We start from the raw sequence: 22,610 nt of genomic DNA, 5'->3' as shown, positions 1-22,610 counted from the left end.
TGGGTTTATTATTATTGGTTTCCTTTGTTAACTCATTACCCTCCGGAGGGACGCCCCTCAGTGGAGAAGTCTGAGAAATTACCCACGTCTTTCGTTCTCATTTTATTCATAATCAAGGGAGGTGTTAGAACTCTAGGCTGCAACTTGCTAAGAGATAGCTAGCTGACCGTGAGGTGCCGGCTGCCACTTCTGAGGCAGAAATCGGGGGCTGCTATTTCACAAACCCTCCGTCAGGGCCCTTCTACCTCCACAGCCGCGGCCCTCAGGCCTCAGCCAGCGACCAGAAAACCTCAGGCGGCGGGTTCCCAGCCTCCCGCCTCCCACCTTCCGGGGCCAGCGAGAGCTTCCGAGACACGCGCCGCTCAGTGGGGAGTGGCCTCGGCCCCGCCCCTGTGCGTGGCCACATTGTTGCTCCGAGGCGTTTCAAGGGGCGTGTCGCGGTTGCTAGGCGACCACACCACGCCCCTGCTGCTCCTCCGGCAGTTGTCGACCCCAGCCAGTCCCGAGCGGACGCGCTCGGAGCTGCACTGTGTGGAAGACAGTTAACGAGGAAACGTCGCGGCCTGGGAGGCAGCCGCCCCAGCTCAGGTGGACGCTGCTCGCCTGACCGTCCAAACGCCGCCCCTCCCTCCGGGGGGTCCGGAGCTAACGGATGGGAGGCACAGCTCGCGGGCCCGGGCGGAAAGATGCGGGGCCGCCAGGAGTCGGACTCCCGCCCCAGCCGCGGAGGTAACGGCGCCGGGGGATAACGCGCTGGGGCTCCCGAAGGAGCCGCTGCAGCTGGCAGGCGAGGTCGGGGGGCGTGGATGGACTGGGCTGCAGGTTGAGCGAGCCCCCAAGCAGTAAGGACTAGGGAAGGGGTCTGACTCCCTCTCCGGGACTGGCCCACCCTCTTCCTCTCCATCAGCTCCCCTGCTCCCAGCCCAGCGCGGGAGTGGGCTAGAAAGGAGTTAGGGAAAGAAGAATTCCAACCCTGGGGATTATTTCTGAAGTCCTACATCAGGGGTATATGGTAGGAACTCTGAGAAGCTGGGATTTTTTGGTGGGGCTTTTTAGCAAACTGGGGGAGTCAGGGAGCAATACCTTTTCAAATAAGCCCTGTTGCTCAGAGCAGATAACCAAGGGCTTTGCCGTGAGGGGTGTAGGTGAGGGGCTCTGCCGAGTAGGACTTTTTGTGGATCGTGTTTTGAGAGATTCTCCACCTTTCATAGGATTTTACACCTTAACGGAGAGTAGGGACCACCTGCCCACCTCATTTGCATGGAGACTACCTTTGGGTAATTTCCTTTGGCTCTTTATAGGAAATCTTGTAGGTCTTCAGTCTGTCTTTTTCTTTGTAAATGTGGACGTCTGTCCCATTTTGTTTGTTTTATTCGTGCTGTTGGCAAAGAATCAGTCACATCCAGAATTTTTGGTTCTTGTCAATGAAGCAGTTCCCGTTAAAGGTATAATTTTTTTTCTATTTTTTTTATTAGTTTCTGCTTTATAACAAAGTGAATCAGTCATACATATACATCTGTTCCCACATCCCCTCCCCCATGCATCTAAAGGTATAATTTTATCAGAATGTAAGCATGTTTTTTAAAAAGAGAACATTCCAAAAATAATTTGTAGTGGGTTTTCTGTTTGGTTTTTGTTTTTCGTTTTTTTTTTCTCTTTGTACTCCTATAACACATCGATTAAGAAAACTCTAGAATTTTACAAAACAGTTTTTATAAGCCACTAAAATATTCCAGCATAGTTTTAAAGATTAAAAAAAATTCTTCCCTTGCAGCTGGCTCATTATCATTGTATTCATAGTATATCATGTAACAATGATACAATGAAATGCTGATGTGTGTTACTGGCAAATCCATGTTCTTGGTGGCAGATGAAATACATTATTCAGAGCCATCTTGTGGATTAAATAAATCCTCTCCGTCTTTTGTGTTCCCTTACAGCGGTGGAGGGAGGCACAGCGTTAAAGAGCAGAGAAATTATCATTTGGCATTTAGCTTCCACCATCCACCCGAAAATTAAGTGGGTAAAGATGTGAAATCCAGTACGTTTTGTAATTTAGAGAATCCCTATAGTATTTGCTGTAGAATTCACTGTAGTTTTCTACAAGTTAGATAGATGTTAAGTAGGAAAGTAAATAAATAAATATAGAGAAAGCCCTAAGAAGGCCTTTTATTTCTTGCTTGTGAGACCCAGAAGTGCGTAGACTGGAACTATTCTTCCCTTTACAACATGTGGCCAACGGCTCAGAGAGGAAGGTAGAGTAGCCAGTGGTAGAGCTGAGATTAGAATCCAAGTCTCCGACTTGAAAATACAGTTCTCTGTCTTGTTTGTTTGTTCTGGTTAGCTTTTAGGCTTCAGATTTCAACTAGCCTTCGTTTTCAAGTAGTAGGTTAAATGAGATTCTTTTGATGGTCCCTATTGTTAACAACATTCAGAAAGTAAGACTTATTTTAACAATTTCAAACTATAAACCTAGAAATGCTGTCCTTTCTTTAAAAATAAAAAAAAGGAGGAAAAGTTGGGTTTCCTCCCTTCCTCTGCCAAATACCCCTGTGGTGTGTATTCAGTGCCAAAATGTAGTGTGGACATTTGTTTGTATTAATTATTCTTTGTAGCAGATATGAAGCAGTTAAAGGGTGTTTTGGAAATACAAATTTATATACTTCAGTTACTGACAGATTTTATCTGTAATCCTTTCAACTAGATTGGATGATTTTGTCTATGACAGTGTCGTGATAATAGATGAAACCAAAGGCTCACCCTGTTCAAATGCACTCTGCAATCCTCCTGAACCACCTCTACCCAGAAGACTAAATGTAAGTAAATGAAGTAATTCTTTGAGCTCTAATGGGCCTGGAAAGGAGGAAGTGCTACTTTAAATGGTCAAGGTACAGTTACATGTCACTGGTAACCCAGGCTCTTTTTTATTCACTTTTGGTTTCTCTTGACTTTGAAATAACAATTTCTGTGGTCCAAGTTCAGCTTTTCAGAATGATTTTGATTTGGAGCCCACCTATCCCTTTCAATCACTGGGGTAAATAGGGAAAAAAACGACATGCTACTTTTATCTAGATAGTGTTTGTTTTGTTTTTTTTTTCTGCGGTACGCGGGCCTCTCACCGTTGTGGCCTCTCCCGTTGCGGAGCGCAGGCTCAGCGGCCACGGCTGACGGGCCCAGCCACTCCGCGGCATGTGCGATCTTCCCGGACCGGGACACGAACCCGTGTCCCCTGCATCGGCAGGCGGACTCTCAACCACTGCGCCACCAGGGAAGCCCTAGATAGTAGTTATTTTTTTTTGATAGAATGATATGTACAGTATATTATGATGGCTCATTTTAACAAGAACAAGAAACAGAAAATACCTCTGAACTTACAGATCTGCAGATTTTTCCTGCACGGTAGAAATGCAGTCCTAGCTTATTAGTATGCTTAAGAGAACCATTTTAGAGATCATAAATGAAACTTGAGCAATACATTTTGGTTTCGATGCATTTAATCATTTTGGAGCTTGCAGACATTTAGCTTTTGACACAGTTTTATGTTTAAGAGAATAAATTAATTCCCATTCCCTCAGCACTCATAGAGTGGTAGGGAGAGCAGGGTTTTGGACAAGTTCCATGACAGGGAGAATCTATCCTGTGACTTTAAAATTTGCTGCATATATCATCAACAAACAAACTGAATAATTGAGTAGACTAATTTATCAATAATTCTCCTTCATATTTCTGTTTAAGACCTAAAATTATTTCTATGTAAAACACTGCTTGCATTTTTCATAGTCCTTCCCAACGGTTTGTCAGCTTTTGCCATTAAAAATCAACCCCTTCACTACTTTCAAGGCTAATAATATTACAAAATACGGGCTACATATATTTGGAAGTATGGTCACCCAATTTTTAATCTCCATTCTAAAGTGCAGTAAGTTTCCATTCTCCACAAGCTTATTGTTTTTAATATGTAAAAACCTCTAAGAGCTCCAGAACCACCTATATACTCGTGTGTTGACTCTCAGATTTCGTGGTTACTTGCTGACAATTAGCACATCTCTCTGGGAAACTTTTACAGTCCGTCATCATGTGACTTAAAGTCTATTTTAACTTTACTTCAGAGTTGACCAATGTTAATCACCATATAGTAGGGCAATTAAATTGTATGTTTCAGGATCAAAATGAATTTTTTTACTGTATGGTATTCAGAGTAACACAGCTTGCAAAACACAAGATTTTAGATTCTAAAACAATGGTGTCTTTGCAAATTTTGCTGAAAAAAGTGCTTTTGACCTCTTAGTAACACTTATAGTTCATTATGCCATGACTCCATTGCGAGACGCTATTGCTCATTTCACAAAGTGCTTTGGCTTCATTGTTTATCCAAGATGCCCTTACATTCTTGTTGTAAACTATAAATCATCTGCTCATAGGCTTTTATTGGGTTAGCCTTGTGTTGCAGAGATTTAGGGTCGAGAACGATGGAGGGGGGGTGTTTTATATCTGGACGAGAAGGATGTTCCTTTTCTGAATTTCTCAACACGATGTTTAAGACTTGATTAACGCAGTTGAAGATTCTATTTGAAATGTCAAGAGTGCTCCAAATTGATCAGCTCGGTGCTTTGTGACCACCTAGAGGGGTGGGATAGGGAGGATGGGAGACGCAAGAGGGAGGAGATATGGGGACATATGTATATGTATGGCTGATTCGCTTTGTTATAAAGCAGAAACTAACACACCATTGTAAAGCAATTATACTCCAATACAAGGGTGTTAAAAAAAAAAAAAAAGAGCTCTCCAAATTAACAATGTACATGAAGCATTCTTAAATAAAACATGATTAATCTGGCATTATTTGACTCTCTGGATATAATTACATAGTTAAAATATTTGAAGTCGATTGCAGACATTAGTCAGTTATTGTGATTATAACCCTAGACTAGAAATATATAGTGTTTTGTAACTACTTTAATATGTGTGAAAATTCTAGATTCTCCTAGAACAATGGAAGGAAGATTTTATTTATAGCACAGCAGACTTGATACATAATTGATTCAGACCAGTATTTGAGTTATTACAGGAAAGGAAAGAAAGCTAAGGCGAGAACCCCTCCCTGTGTGGAAAAATTTCTTTCTGGAATTCTTCAGATTCATTGCAGGTTCAAACCTTGACAGTCTACAGGGGACTAGACCTGAAGTGTCTTGTTCTGTTCTGGAAGCCACACTTGCAGAGAGATATAACGTGCAGCCCATAACGTGTTGAGAACGTGAATAGGATATAGTAAGGCAGCCTGACCCAGGCTGTGTGAGGTGGAGGATGTGATGGGGATGATGAGCCTCGAGAAAAAATGGTGAAGGCAGGACAGCCCCTTTTAGGTATCTGAAGGGCTTTAACATGGAAATTTGGACACTCCTGTGTAGTTCCGGAGGGCAAAATAAGACTTAATTTGCAGAGAGAGAGATTTAGGCTCACTTTAAGGAAAAACCATGAGTCAGGAAATCCAAATGACATCCTTAATCTTATTGTAATAGTTCTGTGGAAGTTAAATCTCTGTTCTTATTAACAGTCTGTACCTGAGACCCTCTCTTTACCACAAACAGAAATGAATACCTCCAGAGCCAGCACAGCCTTACATGTAGGTAGAGTAGGTGAAATGCCCAGGGGTAGACCCTGGACCACAAATACCTTTCCTACCAGCTTGTCATTGATGACCGCGGGTCCTAGAGAGTCATTCCCTTGGGTTAAGGCATTGCTCTTTTTAAAGGTCAAATATGTCTGGAGAGATAACCCATTAAATTGCATGGCAAGTTGAAAGGAGGTTTTATGTGGGGGAGAAAGTGGGTGAGGTGTTTCCATGCATCCTAAGGGAAGGCTGATTGTGCAGGCCTTCACGGAGCAGAAGGCATAGTTAATGCCAGATGTCTGGTGGAGGGAGTCTGGAACTGCAGAGGAAGGCACCACGGAGAGAAAAGATAAGCTGAAAGGGGAAAGGGAGGGTGTATTGGAGTTTAAACAATATATTGAGAATTTTGCCTAATTGTTACCAGTGTTTTTAACATGTTTTATAGTTTCTGAGGGTCTTTCACATATATTATTAATTATAATTTGATTCACACAACATCCTGCAAGGAGGTATTATTATCCACACTTTAAAGATAAAGAAATTGAGGCTAAGAAACTGGGCTAAAGGTTAAGCCTACCCTGGGACCTACAGTTTTTGAGCAGTGTAGCCAGGACCCCAACCTAGGCCTTCTGACTTCACATTTCTTCAGAACGTGTCCCCAAGATTTTAGCAGTAAATATTTAGATGCATTTAGGTTAGGTAGTAAAAACTTAAGGAAAACTGGTTTAGATGCATGCAAATATTTGGTTTTGTTATGTAAATCTACCTAAAACCAAATAATTGTAATTCCCTAGTTCAGCCAAACCTATCTCCTAATAGATTGTAGTGCCTTGAGGTAACCTGTTTTTTGGCACTTTTATAATTGTGAACAATTAGTGCTCATGTGAATGTTAGATGGATGGATGAGACCTTTTTTTTTCCATCCCTAAAAACAGGAATGGTTATTTGACTTAATTGCTGATAAACAAAACGTTGCATTATATTTACATCTTAGCAAGGTATTTAGGTTCTGTCTGCCAGCCTGTTTTATTTTCTTGACTAGTGATAGTTCTCTATTTTGGTATCAGAGATCTCTCCTGGTCCGTATCTTGCCTCTTTATTTAGAAACTCAATGCCAAAGTATGGCTACCGTTGTACTGGCTGCTTCGCTTATATGTAAGATGGTGCAGTGCCTCATTTTTGTAACTGTAGTACTATATAAATGTTTAAATTGATTAAATGACCTAAAAGAAGCAGGCAGGAACTAATGTCGTGCTTTTATAACTAAATTAGGGGCTGTCTAAAGTATGCCAACACTTAATTTTTTTTTCATCCCTTTTTTGTTTTTTATATTCACATCTTTTATATTTTTATTTATATAGGTGATGGGTCAGGTGTTGTTTGCTTAGGTTATATTAAAATTCTCTTTTTTAAATGGTTGGCCACTTTGGATCATTACCTTATAATTTGCGTTATATTTTAAGAGATCATAAAGATAGCTCAGAGCTTCTCTGGAATTATCTACCCCTGATCATAGAGGCTCTCAATCATACAGATCGGGGGTAAAGTTCTTCAGGGTCTGTTAAGAAAAATAGTTGTTCTTTGAAGTATCCCAGACTTTTTTTTTAAACAACAGATTTAGCACTTTTTTTCTTCTTTCCTTCTAGCACATTCTTATATTTTTCTTAGTATTTTTTTTAGCATTTGGCTTTTTCATTGTCTTTCCCTCCATCGAGTTTCAAAGAATCTTATTTCATTTCAGAGGTATTTAATAAGCAGAGTTTTCTTTTGTGGGTTATTGTTCCTTGCAGGAAAAGGTGATGCCAAATCAAGTAAAAAGAGTTGTATGCCTTTGTCACGTAGGCGTTTGCTGAGGGAGACTAGTGTATGTGTCTATGAGCAAGGGAAGGAGAGAGAAAGGAGACTCTCTGTCTTTAGGAGAGTTTTACAAGAAGCACCCTGGGGCCTTAGATTCTCACTGCTACTCACCAGATACATAAAGAATTGGCCTTGGTGATCTCAAGAGTTCTCTGGATTAGAAATTTTGTGATTCAATGAACTGAGATAGAAAGATGCGATCATTTATTTGGGGACCCAGGAGTAGATGATGAGGCCTTGGTTGATTCCAGGCCAAGGTCAACATTCAGCCCTACTGGAGAATAGTACAGGCACTAGGAGAAGCTGGTACCAGGTTATGTTAATGTTCTGGACCCAGATTCAGAAGACCTGGGGATCACATCCTGCCTCTGTCCCTTTATCATTTACAGAACACTTTAATATGTATTCATTTGCTCCTGGTACATGCCCTTAAGATTTGGGAAGATACTTGAAACAGTTTGTGAACAATATAGGACAGTATATATATAACAAGGGCCAGATTACGTGGTAGACTCGAAAAGCTGCAGCTAAGATGTGAGTGGAGCCGTAGTTAGTATGGGCTTGGAGTAGTTCTAAGTGGAAGAGGGAGGACTAGCATTGGGCTTTGAAAGAGCGTAGGATTTGAGTGGATGGGGTGAAAAGATTCTCGGTAGGAAGACATACCAGTTAGAAGGAATCTAGCATGTTTCGGGTATGGTAAAATGACCGTCTTGTTTTGAACAAAGGGAGGCCTACGTAGTGGGGCTGGGGTGGCCACAGCAGTCAGGGAACCTAAGGATTAACATAACATGAGTTTCTAGAGACTCCTGCTTTTCTTATCTCACTTTTGGGCCTTTTAACTACACAACTGGCATGTTTTGTTCTTTTGTTCAGTCAGGGGGACGATTCTTTCGTTCTTCCACCGTTTTTAGTGACTTTAACATAGATTCACTTCTCTTTGCCGTAGATCACCACTGAGCATTTAACAAGAGATCCTACTCAGTGCTTCCTGAATGGAGGTGAGATGAAGGTAGAACAACTATTTCAAGAATTTGGCAACAGAAGATCTGATACTTTTCAGTCAGATGGCATCAACGACTCTGAAAAATGCTCTCCTACAGTTTCTCAGGGTAAAAGTTCAGATCGTGTGAATACAGTAAAATCCAGCAGTTCATCCAAAGCATCCAAAGTGTTGCCTCTGACTCCAGAACAAGCACTGAAGCAGTATAAACACCACCTCACTGCTTATGAGAAGCTGGAAATCATCAATTATCCAGAAATTTACTTTGTGGGTCCAAATGCCAAAAAAAGACATGGAGTTATCGGTGGTCCCAATAATGGGGGTTATGATGATGCAGATGGGGCCTACATTCACGTGCCTCGAGACCATCTAGCTTATCGATACGAGGTGCTGAAAATTATTGGCAAGGGCAGTTTTGGGCAGGTAGCCCGGGTCTATGATCACAAACTTCGACAGTACGTGGCCCTGAAGATGGTACGCAATGAAAAGCACTTCCATCGCCAAGCAGCCGAGGAGATCCGGATTTTGGAGCATCTTAAAAAGCGGGATAAAACCGGTAGCATGAACGTTATTCATATGCTGGAAAGTTTCACGTTCCGGAACCATGTTTGCATGGCCTTTGAGTTACTGAGCGTAGACCTTTATGAGCTCATGAAAAAAAACAAGTTCCAGGGTTTTAGTATCCAGTTGGTTCGCAAGTTTGCTCAATCCATCTTGCAATCCTTGGATGCTCTCCACAGAAACAAGATCATTCACTGTGACCTGAAGCCAGAAAACATTCTCCTGAAACACTATGGGCACAGTGCGACTAAGGTCATTGACTTTGGGTCCAGCTGTTTTGAGTACCGGAAGCTTTACACCTATATCCAGTCTCGGTTCTACAGAGCTCCAGAGATCATCTTAGGAAGCCGCTACAGCACGTCCATTGACATGTGGAGTTTTGGCTGCATCCTTGCAGAACTTTTAACAGGACATCCTCTCTTCCCTGGAGAGGATGAAGGAGACCAGCTGGCCTGTATGATGGAGCTTCTAGGGATGCCACCACCAAAACTCCTGGAGCAATCCAAACGTGCCAAGTACTTTATTAACTCCAGGGGCCTACCTCGCTACTGTTTTGTGACCAGTCAGGCAGATGGGAGGGTTGTGTTTGTGGGCGGTCGTTCACGGAGGGGTAAGAAGCGGGGTCCCCCAGGCAGCAAAGACTGGCGGACAGCACTGAAGGGGTGTGATGATTACTTCTTCATAGACTTTTTGAAAAGGTGTCTTACCTGGGACCCCTCTGCCCGCCTGACCCCAGCTCAAGCACTAAGACACCCTTGGATTAGCAAGTCTGTGCCCAGACCTCTCACCATTGAAAAGGTGTCAGGCAAAAGGGTAGTAAACCCTGCAAATGCTTTCCAGGGCCTGGGTTCCAAGCTGCCTCCAATTGTACGAATAGCCAATAAGCTTAAAGCTAACTTAATGTCAGAAACCAGTGGTGGTATACCTCTGTGCACTGTATTGCCAAAACTGATTAGCTAATGGACAGCTGGTGTGCTCAGAGATGATATGTAGGTATTTTTAATTATCTTGCAAACCTGAAAATGGAAAAAAAGAAACAACACCAAGCCCATTAATGGATATGTTTTTGGTAGACTAGATATCTTTTTTTAACAAGGCAAAGCATTTTTATATGACTGTAAAAGAACTCTTGAAGGGCTAATTACCTAACCAGCTTGTATTGGCCATCCTGGGATACATAGTAAAAGACTTTTTATAAGTCAGTGCATCTTTTGTTCTTATTGTCAGGTGTTCACCAACCTGTGTATTATTCTGTGGGTTTAAATCCTTTTCTCTCAAGGTAGACGATATACCAGAAAGTATATCCTGAACATTCACTTCTAGTCTCCCTCGGCATCTGTTCCAGAGGCTTAATTTGGGACATGGCCGTAGTTAGAGATGAGACTGAAAACTAGATCTGCTGTGCACTCCAGACCCCACATGTGTATAGAATGCCTTAAAGAAGCTCACATGTAGAGGAAGAGAATTACATTAAAACCACTTTTTTAAAAAACAGAGCAAAATTCTCAAAAAGAAAGAAGTTCAGACTTGAGGTGAAAATCAATAAGCAAATCTCCTGACATGATAATATCTACTGGGTGCTTATTAAATGTCAGGTTATTCGATCTTGACAGCAATCTTACAAGTGTTAGAAATCAGGGCTCAGAGAAGCCTGGTAATGGGCTCAAATACACCTTTGCTCCAACACCCTGGGGAGCTGGCTTTTGAGCCCAGATGGCTCAGTCTTCAAAGTCCAGGTTCAACCCACATGTAACACTCCCTCTGCTGGTGGCTGTGTGTGCGGGTCAGGTGGGGGGGTTCACACCGATTCTTCCTGCTGACACAACCTAATCTGGCACACCTACTCTTCAGAAAGATGTGAGGGGACTGAAGCCTCCAGAACAAACAGGCTGCCCCAGGGCCCTTCCGGGGCCGGACATGCTGCCCAATCCGTAAAAGAGCCCAGAATCACCACAGCAGAGGTAGTGCTCAAAGCGCCTTGCGCATTTTAACCTTCATTTCCTCAACATCCTTTCACTGGCTAAAACTTAAGTCTTTAAAACTCAGTATTTGCTAGATCAACCCTCCACTTCGCTCTTTCCACATCATGTCCCTAAAACAATTCCCCCATCAGCCTTGTCCCATTCTACCACCAAAGAGCAGGAGACAGACCCACTGCCCGGCCCCCAGCCCACACCATGCATTCCATACCAGCAGGAGAACATGTGGCTGCCCAGGAGAGTGCTGGTGAGTAAAGGGAGGTCAGCTTTTTTGACGCAGTACTTCAAAGCACGCAAGAAGCATCTCTGCAACAGTTCGTCCATTTGCTCTGCAAGGAGAAGACAAGAATCACATCCTTCCTGAGGGCCGCAGAAGGCCCGCGCAGCACAAGATAACTCCCCGCACGGTGACATCCGTACCTCACCCCTCAGCTCTGAAGGAGCCCATTCCCAGGCACCAAAGCTCCCAGACTCTCTAGAACACTGAGCCTTTACAGAGGTCTGACCCCACAGAGGGGGTCAGGCCACAAAGTCCCACCCAGACAGGCGCAGATGCTTCTCTGATAGAGAAGTCAGAGCCAGAAGAAAACTAAGAGGGCCGTGTAGCTGGGAACAGTCCAAATAGCAGAGTCGACGGGTATCCAGGGAAACGCGACATATGCGCAAGACTCCCAGGTAAGATGGCAAAGGGCTGTGGCACCACCCTCACCAACACTAAGGCCTTTCCCCGCCCCTCCCGGAGCCGTGGCGCCGCTCTGGGCGGAAGCAGAGCCGAGCGCTTCAGTCCCCACACTGAGAGGCGAGCGCCCTGCTCCTGCCAGAGCTGTACCTTGAAGGGTCTTGCTGTCCGTGAGCTCTGGGCTCAGGCCCCCGACACTGGGGTCTTCTGTAGCTTCCGACGGGGACTTCTCCCCACACCTCTGCTGAACCTCCCCCTCCTCCTCCTCTCCCTCCAGGGTCAGGCGCCTCATGTCTCCCTGCAAGGTGGTGTCTGCCTGGACAGACCCCTTCTCTTCACTGAGATCTGGGGGATCCAGGGCCAGTGGAGCAATGGATGGTGGAGAGGACTTGTCTCCAGATCACCTGCAAAAACCTCATGTCAGAAACACTGAGCAGCAGCCACAACACTCTCCAGCCCCGGTCAGGGGGTCAGCGGGGGTCCAGAGAGAGTAAGACCCACAGGCAGGGGTGTCCAGGAGAGGCCAGAGAACCTGGGTGTGCCTCTCAACTCTGTTTCCAATTCTGGGCCCAGAGAAGTCCCATGCCTCAGTTTCCTCATCTTTGAAATGGGGAGAGTAATTCTTGCCTCCTCCTTAACCCAAACAGAAATTCAGGGACAGAGAAAAATTAAAGACAACATAGTTAAAGTGGAGCTCCCCTTCCAAAGTATTCCCTTCATAGAAATTAAAAATAAAACCATTTTGAATTAAATAACCAAATGAAGATTGCAAACACATCTGTAGTACCAGGTTGGTGAAATACAAACCCAAGGTTGAGCGTATGGAACAAATTACAAACACCTGGACTGCTCAAGACTGCTCAAGACTGCTTCTGTGTTAAATCAGAATGCAATCTAAAATAGATAAATGACAAGGACCAACTGTATAGCACAGGGAACTATATTCAATACCTTGTAATAACCTTTAATGGAAAAGAATCCGAGAAAGAACATATATGTATATATCTATATCTAGAATCACTAGATATACTATTGGTCACTAGAATCACTTGGCTGTACACCTGAAACTAACACAACATTGTACATCAACTATACCTCAACTGAAAAAAAAGAATGCAATCTAACCTGCAGAGTAGAGATTACAATGGCTTTATGCCACTAAGCCTTATGAAGACAGGAAGAAAAGGGACGCCACATAGCAAGAGCGGTAAAAACAAAAAGCATTATGTTAACTAAGATTATGCAAGTCAAACAAAGTTTTACTAACAGCCGCAGCAAGGCTTATTAAGTATGGCTACTAGTGAGGCCAGAGCGTATGTTTAGGCTATTCTGATCAGGTAAATACCATAAGTGTTTTCAAAGGGCGGGAGGACGGGAGACTGAGGCAGCCACTGATAAAACAATTTAGACAACAGGACCTTAACTGCCCAGACTAACAGTCAGAAAACAAGGTGCTGGGAGTACGTGAGTAAGCAGCCCTCAAATGCCTGCTGAAACCCACACTGATGAGGCTGTACCTCCAGCAAAGCAGGGCTTGGCCAATACTTGTAAAATAAGTAACTCCAAGACTGACTAAAAACGTAAGGGTAAATCTATACCAACAGGCCACACAACACTTGGCCAGAAGACCAGGTATACTGCTTTCGAGAAAAGCACTACTTACTATTTTGGTTAAATGACAAGAAAATAACCAGAAAATAAACTCACATACAGTTCCAGAGAGCACCCGTCACAGTGAGAAAGCGCAAGTTCCGTAATGAGGAGGAGATCCTAAATGTGGAACTTGAACAACAGGAAAGTCATCAGGTTGTCACCCTGGTGCCTGAGGACCTACTCTACTTTGATTTGGATTCAGATGTGAGAATTCCCGAGCACTCATCATGGGGTCAGAAAATGCCTAAATGTACACGGCAGAAAAGGCCAGATCGACCAGTGCCATAAAAATAAAGAATATCACTGTACTGAGAGGCAGAGAAGACAATCCCTAAGGCCTTCTTCCAGCCCTAGGATTCTATAATTCACCTAAATAAATAAAGTTCTCTGTAATTTCTTTTCTAAACAGGCCAAAAAAAAAAAATCTTTTCTCCACATTTTGCAAGGAAATTAATGTCTAGGGTCAGCAACTTGACTAAGGACACAGCAGGGATCAAAACTCTCGCTTCTCAATCCAGGCCCTGTGCTCCCTCCGCCCACCCAGCTCCCTATAAAACAGAAAAAGCATGGAACCCACCACAAGTGGTCCTGGTAGGTGTGGAGCACAGAGAAGCCCCTTCCCTTCAGACCTGAGGTCAGCATCTCGGCTGTGACATGGCAGCAACTCCGATGGCAATGGGGGCTCTGAGAAGGAGGAGGTCAGAGACGAGGGTCAGGGAAAGTCTTCCAGGAGGGCACATGTCAGGACCAGGTTTCTACACATGTGTTCAAAGCACCACGGTTGCAAATCTGAAGCATCCACTTGTATCACAGAGCTAAAACTCGGTGCAGTCTCAATCTTATTCAAATTACCTACACATATGACTTTCAAAAATTCCTTGACCAGGGCTTCCCTGGTGGCACAGTGGTTGAGAGTCTGCCTGCCGATGCAGGGGACACGGGTTCGTGCCCCGGTCCGGGAAGATCCCACATGCCACGGAGCAACTAGCCCCGTGAGCCACAATTACTGAGCCTGCGCGTCTGGAGCCTGTGCTCTGCAACAAGAGAGGCCACGATAGTGAGAGGCCCGTGCACCGCGATGAGGAGTGGCCCCCGCTTGCCGCGACTAGAGAAAGCCCTCGCACAGAAACGAAGACCCAACACAGCCAGCCAGCCAGCCATAAATTAAAAAAAAAAAAAAAAAAAAAAAATTCCTTGACCAAATATTCCCTTCTGTGTAAGTAACTCCTCTACTGATGTTATCATTCTTATATTCTTATTATGAACCAAACCCAGCCAGGACTCAGAAGGATATTTAAAGTTCCCTTTCTTTAATTTCAAAAATATAAATTATCTCCCCTATCTTAAAAAAGGCATAGCCATCCTATATGGAAATTCAGAAGGGAGGCCATTCATATGCCATAAATTAGGCTGAGGGATGCCAGAGGGAAGAGAGAAGAGAGATACAGTGGTACCAACGAAAGGTTCCTTCTGAGTTGGTTCTTTATAACAGGCCTTGCTCTGTATAACATCTGTCTAAGAACTGGATGTGTCCAAAATATCAGAAACAACCACATTTACAATAACTACAAAAAACTTCCAAAGCCCAAATGGGAAATCTCTGTCAGCCCACTGTTACTTAGCAATGCTCACACATTGCCTGTAAGGATTGGTGTCCAGCTGGCTAACAGGAGGGGAATATACAAGCCTGGCAACGTTGCCTGGACCCAAGGGAGACGATTCAAGGGCAGATTTCCCAACACCTGAACTTCAAAAAAAAACGTTTGCTAATCCGGTGGCTCCACTTCCTGTGCCCATGGGTCAGTTCCTGCCACAGAATCTTTGAATTTGGCTTCTTTCCCAGTTCCTAAAAGACGGGTCTTTGTCTTCCACCCTTGGAATCGTCAATAGCTCAAGAACTTCGGTCTCGAACCTGTCTTGTAGTTTTAGTAAACTCCCTTGTACCCTCACCCCCTTCCATAAACCACCTAGGATTCATTCCCACATACATTCTAAATGCCAAACTCAGAGGCCAAATACACATTTATGTAGTTTTCTCCTATCTTGGATAGAATACTGGGGGGAAAAAACAATAATTTCACCATTCTTTTCAACTTCAAGTTTTGCTACAGGTAAACAAGGAAGGAAACATTTCTAGGTGCTTGGTTCCCAAAGGTTCAAGGAAAATGGGAGAATATGAGCAACAAAAATAAGATCTTTAAACACTGACCCCTCCCATGCCTACCATGTTTCCCTCTCAAAGAAGCAATGAGTAAAATAATAAGATGTCATTTTTCATTCAGGATGATACAAATGAAAATGACCCATCATATCCAGTGTCGGTGAGCATGTAAGGAAACAGGCTCCATATACCCTGTAGGTAGGAGGGAAAACTGACACAGCATTTTTATAGGGCAACAGAAAATATGCACGATCTTCAGCCAAACAGTTCTGCTCCCTAGTATCTACTTTAGAAAAATCTTGGCACTAGTGTCCCTAGAGGCCTCAGGAAGATCTTGTCTGTGATAGAGACGAAGTAGAGGCAACCACAATGTCCACTAGAAGAGGACTTTTCCCATCACCCCACAGTGGGTAAAAAGATTCAGCTTATCTGTGCTTGCTGACATGGAACATGTCCCCACTACCTGAAGTGAAAAAGTAATAGGGATAAAGTTTGTTTATTTGTATTTTTAAACATACACACCCCAAACCATACATTTTATATGCACGTGTATATATGCATTGAAGAAGGCTGACAAGGACATGCATCAGAATGATAATGGTTACTTCTAGGAGAAAAGGATTATGGGGTGAGAGGGTTTTGATTTTTCACAACTGTTCATACCATTACTTCCTAATTTATTTTAAAAAAGAGACACTGTGGTGATGGCTGAACAACCCTGTAAATATACTAAAAAAAATCACTGAGTCGTACATTTGAAACAGGTGAATTTTATAGTATGAAAACTATATCTCAATAAATCTATTAAAAATAATTAAAAGATGAGGATGATGATGTGGATGTTCGACAAAAATAATGTTGAAGTCATGCAAGGCAGGAAAGACCAAGAAAATGTCACAGACAGGAGACTAAGAAGACATGACAACTAAATGCAATGTGGTACCCTGGACTGGATTCTTGAACACAAAAAAAGAAAAAAAAGACATCGTGGGAAAACTGGGGAAATACGCATAAAGTCTGTAATAGTGTCACAAGGACTGTACCAATGTTAATTCCTTAGTGTTGATAACTGTACCGAGGTTATACAAGATGTTATCATTACAGGAAGCTGGGTAAGGAGTATTTCAGGACTCTGTACTATACTTGCAACTCTTCTGTAAATCTAAGAAAAAAATTTTTAAAGGAGAAAAAAAACAAATAAATTTTAAAAAGGAAGAAGCAGCAGCAGGAGCAAATACACTTGGCCCAGATGTATGGACACCCCACAGGCTCACTGCCATTCCCCACTCTCTGATTGCTCAGGAAGAATATGTTTTTTCTTTTAATCCTTTATCCATATGCTGTGAAGTTGTCATTCCCACCCCTCCCAAGTTTTCCCTAAGTTTTTTCCCCATAGGCACAGCTGACTGGCACAGTACCTGTTCCCCACCAAGGCAATGGCACAGAGGTCACCCTTCTGTACCTGAGGCAGACCAGCAGGGGGCACCACTAGCCCTGGCGGCATCAAATCTGCAGGAAACAAAAGCATTGCAACTAACTCCACAGTTTACTTCATCATTTACTCATTTGCTCAACAAACATACATTTGTTAAGCATCAACTACATTATTCATAATGAAAATAAAAAGTGGCAAACTGAGGATCAGACCTTTTCCTTCTGGGAGACTAGTGGTCAAACTGAAGCACCAAGCTGAGGGTCCAGTTCCATGATTTATCTTATTCTGGTTTCCTAAATTCAGTTTATTAATCTAAAGTATAGCATATGGCAGTTCAAAAAGCACTTTCATGTCACTTATCTTATTTAAGCCTTACAGCAGGGTCAGAGAGCTTATGGAAGCAGCCAAGTAAGAGATGCAACAGACATGAGGGGAAAATTCTATTTTTCAATCATATGAATGCACAAAATGGGTACATTTATTAAAGTAGTTGGCCTTTACTAAGTAGGTTTCAGCCACTATCCAGAATATAGGAAAATACTCTTACCTGCTCCCCCCCACCAGTTTTTCAAGCACCAGGGGCCATGTTGTAAATGTTGCTAGAAGATCAGGATAAGACCACAGGGTGTACACTGTCCAAGAAGAGAGCCAGAAAACACTTACTGCCCAAAAGTCAACCCCCTGGGGGATGGCAAAGCCAAGCACTAAGGCCACATTAATCAACATGTAGAAAAGAAACTCAAGTCAAAGCTAGAGAGAAGGTTGTAAGGGGATGCCCAAAAAAGCTGCATTCTTTTTTTTTTATTAGGTTACCCCAAGTTTGTGAAGCGGTTTATATGTTATATGCTATTTACTTGAGAATCCTTGCTTCCTTTAGCCTTAGAGACCTGCATTCTTTACATATTTATACTGAGCTCTTTGCAGTAGTTTCTCTCAATCTATGATCTTGAGAAGTTATCACTTTTACTGGTCGGAAGACACATGAAGTGAGCTACAGCTCTAAGAGTCTGTTTAGCTGCCAAAGTTGGATATTTATGTGTAAGGCTAAAACAAGTGATGAAGTGAACATCTGCTTTTGCCTGTCCAGTATCCCTTTTCCCCTCTCTGGGAACTGAGTGCCCCTTTTCCTGTGGGAAACACATTCCATATAGTTTACATCAGGCTGACTCCCTTCTCAAAGAGGCTGCAGTCTTGAAGAAGGCGGAGACTTAAGAAACTGGGTGTCACTTGAGACTTGGAGGCACCTATTGTTCCACCTGGACGGCAGCAGCCAAACATGGCCATAGTGGATAAAAGTAGGGACAGAGCCCCAACGAGGATTCCTTTTATGTCCTCAGAAGCAAGTAATCCGAAACCAGGGCACCAGCCTGTAAGAAATTCTGAAACTTTCCCATGTTTATTATTTTTATTCTCTCTGTTTCCACAGGGATTAGCAGTAAAACCCTTAGATCAAAAAGGGCTTGTATGTGTACAGCAGCAAAGCAGGGTGGGGGTAGGGGTGGCCTGGGGTAGGAGACTGCACTGCACTGCTGCAGCCAAGCTGGGAGGAAGAAAAGCCCCCAAATGACAAAGTCGGTGTCAGCAGCCATGGAAAAGAGAAAAGGACACTGCCTCTCTGAGATCTGTGACAAAGAAAGCAAGCAAAGTATCCTGAGAGCCAGACAAGAGCCTAAGAAAGAATCCCTGTGAGACATCGCAACCAAAGTCCACCACTAAGACAGCTGGGTATGGAGTTTAACTAACCCAGCTTCTTTCCCATCACAGTATCTCTTCAGTATCTTAAGAAAATTCCACTCGTGGAAGTTTTAAGAAGCATTTTTTACATGCCCTGAAACTCCACCCTTTTCACGACCTCGGCTCCAATCCCGACTTAACCCACTAGAAACCAGTGTTTCTTCACCTCAGAATTTCCCTTGGCAACCACCCTCCTTTTGTGTTAACCCTTTTCTCCCCTCACTTCTATAGCAGTTTCTGATCTTGAAAGACCCAATTCTAGGGACACTAAATCCAAAAAGATTCTTAGGGAGATTTTGCATTTATTTGTTTTAAGGAAGACAGATTAATGGAAGAAACAGATGTTAGGCAAGGACCATAGTAATGGCCATCTCCATCCCATTGCCATACCTGTCGGATATAGATTTTTCTCCAGTTCAAATAGGATGGGGTTACCACCACTCACGTACACAGTCACTGCATCCCCTCTGTGAGCATACAACTTCACAATGTTGAGTTCTTCCTTTCCAGGTACTACCTCAGAGACCTGATCCGTTCCAAGAGTGGGGAAAACAGCTGTCACATCGGCCCGAAGCTTCCTCCTGCAGAGAGCACACATACCTGGTATGTATGCTGCCTGGATGGATTTTAATAAATATTGAGGACTCAAGACTTACTATAAAATCACGAGGCCCAAGAAAAAGACTGGTTGACGATGCCTTATTCTCACTCTTCCAAAACATCCCATTCTCTTTCTCATCCAATGTCTCATCTATTTTCACATGTTCCTGGGGCGTGTCTTTCCATTTCACAAAGAGAGGAAAAAACTGAGATCCGGTAAGCGACCCAAGTTAGCCTGCCACTGGAAACTAAGCCCTGCCTTCCTGACTCCACACATAGCTCCTGGACCCACTCCTTTCTCATCTATGCTTGCCAAATCTGTCAACTTATGATTAAACAGCTCTGCTAGGGCACCAAGAATGACAACTATAGAACACTGCCTCCAAAATTCCCAAGGTGACACCTTCATTTGCAAAACTGAACAGATACAGTTCTTACCACATATGCCTTATCCCCTCTCACCTCACCCTCCACCTGTCTCTCCTGCCAGTGGTAATCACTAGACACTTCTTCTCGTTTACTTGTAGTTCTCTGTGCCCCATCTAATCTCTCCCAAGGGACTCAAAGCTCTTGGTAGGGCAGGGACCCCGTTTTCCTACAGTTTGGCAGCCTCCACGACACCTTAAACAGACTGCAGTCAATACGCGCTGATTGAATTATACGCTTTCTCGTAAACTCACTAAAATATCTAAAAGACAGCCTGGGAGATAAATCAGGCCTCCTCTCCATCTTCACTCTCAAAACACGTCTCACTCACCCTTGCCCGCCCCCCGGGGTCCCTTCTCCGGCTGTACCCCTCGGCCTCCACCCCAAGTCGGCTGACGCAGCCCACAAAAGGCTGTGAGCCAGCCGAGCTTGAGAGATGTCCGGGTGCCCTGGTGGGCAGAGCAGGCTCTTCTCTCCCTCACCTCTCCGACCCCTTGATGGCCGTGTTGGACTTGACCCGAAAGGCCTTGGCAAACATGTCTGCTGGAGGGGCCTGGGGAAGAGAAGGAGACCACAGCAGCCAGGGACTGTTAGGAAAGCGCGAGCACGGCAGCTTCCCAACCCGCAGCCCTGGGGGCAGCCATGCTTGGGCCCGGCTGGGAAAAGGGCCCGGCTGGAAACCGGGGCCGCGCAGCTTCGCGGCCACCCCTAGTGGCAAGGCTGGGAACTGAAGCATGGGGGGCGGGGCCGGAGAAGGCGGGGCGGATCCCTGCGCGGAGCGGTGCACCCTTTCGCCTCACCCCTTCTGCCGGGCTCTGCGCCGAGGCGAGTGGCTTGAGCGGGCGCGTCTGTAGTATCTCTGGGGCCAACAGCGATTCCGTTCATTTTTACTCCATCAGCGTTCTAGTGTGTTGAGTAGGAGCTCTGCCAGCTCTCATTCCATGCAGTTTAGTTCAGCTGCACAAAATTAATTGAACTCGTGTTTTCTTAAACTTGCAGGCCTCTTGAATGGTTTTCTTCAGGGCTTTTGTTTATTAAGATCTTTACATTTTATTGCACACTTGGGGCCTCAGCTAGAATTCTTTCCGAGATTTTCTCCTTCCTGTTTTTTAATTTACATGAGGTGATAATAACAATAACAAGGAATCCACTTTAGTCCGAGGTTTGACCTCCTGTTAAGAGGAAGAAACTATACAAATGAGCTTCAAATGTGTTATTTAAAACTTTTTTTTTTTTTTTTTTTTTTTGCGGTATGCGGGCCTCTCACTGCTGTGGCCTCTCCCGTTGCGGAGCACAGGCTCCGGACGCGCAGGCTCAGCGGCCATGACTCAGGCTCAGCGGCCCAGACGCTCCGCGGCATGTGGGATCTTCTCGGACCGGGGCACGAACCTGTGTTCTCTCCATCAGCAGGCAGACGCTCAACCACTGCACCACCAGGGAAGCCCTAAAACACTTCTGGTTAAAAATCCACACATTTTGGGACATTTTAAGGTTCCTTTTGCATTCAGGCATTATTTGAGGGGATTTTGTTTCCAAAGCAATTTTAAAAACTCAGAGTGCTTATAAAAAAATAATTTTGAGGCATAGTGAAATCAAATTATGGTTTGGCTTCTCCCTAGCAGTTTGATCTTGGGCCAATGCCTTATCCTTTCTGAAACTCTTACATTCTCTGTAAGATGTGGAGGTAATACCTACTTCACTGGGCTTCTGTGAGAAACCACTGAGATAACGCATGTGATATATTGCAGGGTGCTTTGAAATTTTCCCATAAATGGTAGATATTAGTCCAAAACAAACAAACAAAAAACAGTCTCAGGCAGGGTTGAGGGATTGGGTTTCCCTGAAAGGGACTGCTGTGTACCCTGGAGACAAGGATTTAATTACCTGGGGTCCTGGCCCCTACTAAACTTAATTTTGCTAATGAAAATTTCAGAGCAGAGTGTCCATCCACCAAGAAAAAAAAAAATCCTGATTGCTTTAATTTGGTGATATAGTCACACAGAGGAGAAGTCCATCTGGGCTATAACAAAGATGAGGCCTTGCACAGTCTCTGTCCACCACCATCTCTGCCCTTAATCTGAGGTCAGCCACAGCTCCATCTCCTCCTGCACTTCTGACCCACCATGCCTTTATTCTGAACCACCCCAGCCATAAAGCCAACGTCAGAGGAGCCCAGAGGAGGAGAGTGCCACAGATCCTTCTCCGCTTGGGCCCCCACCCAGCCACACTCGGGGGGGTGTGATGCCAGACTCTGAGCTGTTGACCAGGCCTGTTGCAGTACAGCCATGGTGCAATCTGTCTCTGACCAAGGAGCCGAGGAAGGTTATTCAAGGGCATACTAGAAATTTCAAGCTGTGAAAACTATTGTACACACCATATGTCCTGGCTAAGAAGGCACAGATTAGCAGCCTAAAAATTAATTCATGGTTGACAAGTAGGAGCCAAGACCCAAGGGGATGCTGTACACAGCATCCTGCCTCCCTATTGGCAGAGCAAGATCTCCCTTTCCCCAGGAGGGTGCCATCCCAACTTCTCTGCCTGCATCAGGGACCTGTGTGCTCCCTGCCGGTGGCCCTGTTGCTAGGCAAGCTGGCTGAACCCTGAGTCCAGCAAGCCTAGATTCTTTAACTTTCCCTTTGTGGCTCCAGTACAGCCTCACAGGGCTACCAACCTGCTGCCCACTCTTGGGTAAGCTGCAAACACAGGCCCTCTTTGATTTATGATTTGTATAAAAGGAAAGGTAGAAGTTAGAGTCCAGAGGGTAGAGCCAAGAACTGTCATTCACAAGACTTCAGCCATAATCAAGGAACCGGCAAAACATGCCTTGATGGATTTCATATTAGCTATAATCAGTGACTCCTGTGTGCCTCCCATTTTTCTCCCCTTTGAGGAGTGTCTACAATGGTTAGAGGTG

General features: G+C 44.2%; 1 protein-coding gene and 1 pseudogene across 1 annotated transcript; one reads left to right on the top strand and one right to left on the bottom strand.

Moving 5' to 3' along the window:
* Nucleotides 1-441: 441 nt before the first annotated feature.
* On the top strand, nt 442-10,211 carry LOC132484460 (dual specificity tyrosine-phosphorylation-regulated kinase 3-like). The gene is made up of 3 exons (XM_060091010.1): nt 442-729; nt 2,705-2,816; nt 8,415-10,211. The coding sequence occupies exons 1-3, from the start codon at nt 653-655 to the stop codon at nt 9,987-9,989; spliced, it is 1,764 nt and encodes a 587-aa protein (XP_059946993.1). The 5' UTR covers nt 442-652; the 3' UTR covers nt 9,990-10,211.
* On the bottom strand, nt 4,157-20,326 carry LOC132484461 (eukaryotic translation initiation factor 2D-like; annotated as a pseudogene).
* Nucleotides 20,327-22,610: the final 2,284 nt, after the last annotated feature.

Source organism: Mesoplodon densirostris, chromosome 2 (genome assembly GCF_025265405.1).
Source record: "Mesoplodon densirostris isolate mMesDen1 chromosome 2, mMesDen1 primary haplotype, whole genome shotgun sequence".
Lineage (NCBI taxonomy): Eukaryota > Metazoa > Chordata > Mammalia > Artiodactyla > Ziphiidae > Mesoplodon > Mesoplodon densirostris.
This window is presented reverse-complemented; position numbering and strand designations above follow the sequence as displayed.

Excerpts from the sequence above, each read along its gene's own strand:
- LOC132484460 (XM_060091010.1), top strand. The coding sequence starts at position 653 with ATGGGAGGCACAGCTCGCGGGCCCGGGCGGAAAGATGCGGGGCCGCCA. Across the intron at positions 730-2,704 it reads CTCCCGCCCCAGCCGCGGAG|ATTGGATGATTTTGTCTATG; the intron begins GTAACGGCGCCG and ends CCTTTCAACTAG. Across the intron at positions 2,817-8,414 it reads CTCTACCCAGAAGACTAAAT|ATCACCACTGAGCATTTAAC; the intron begins GTAAGTAAATGA and ends TCTTTGCCGTAG.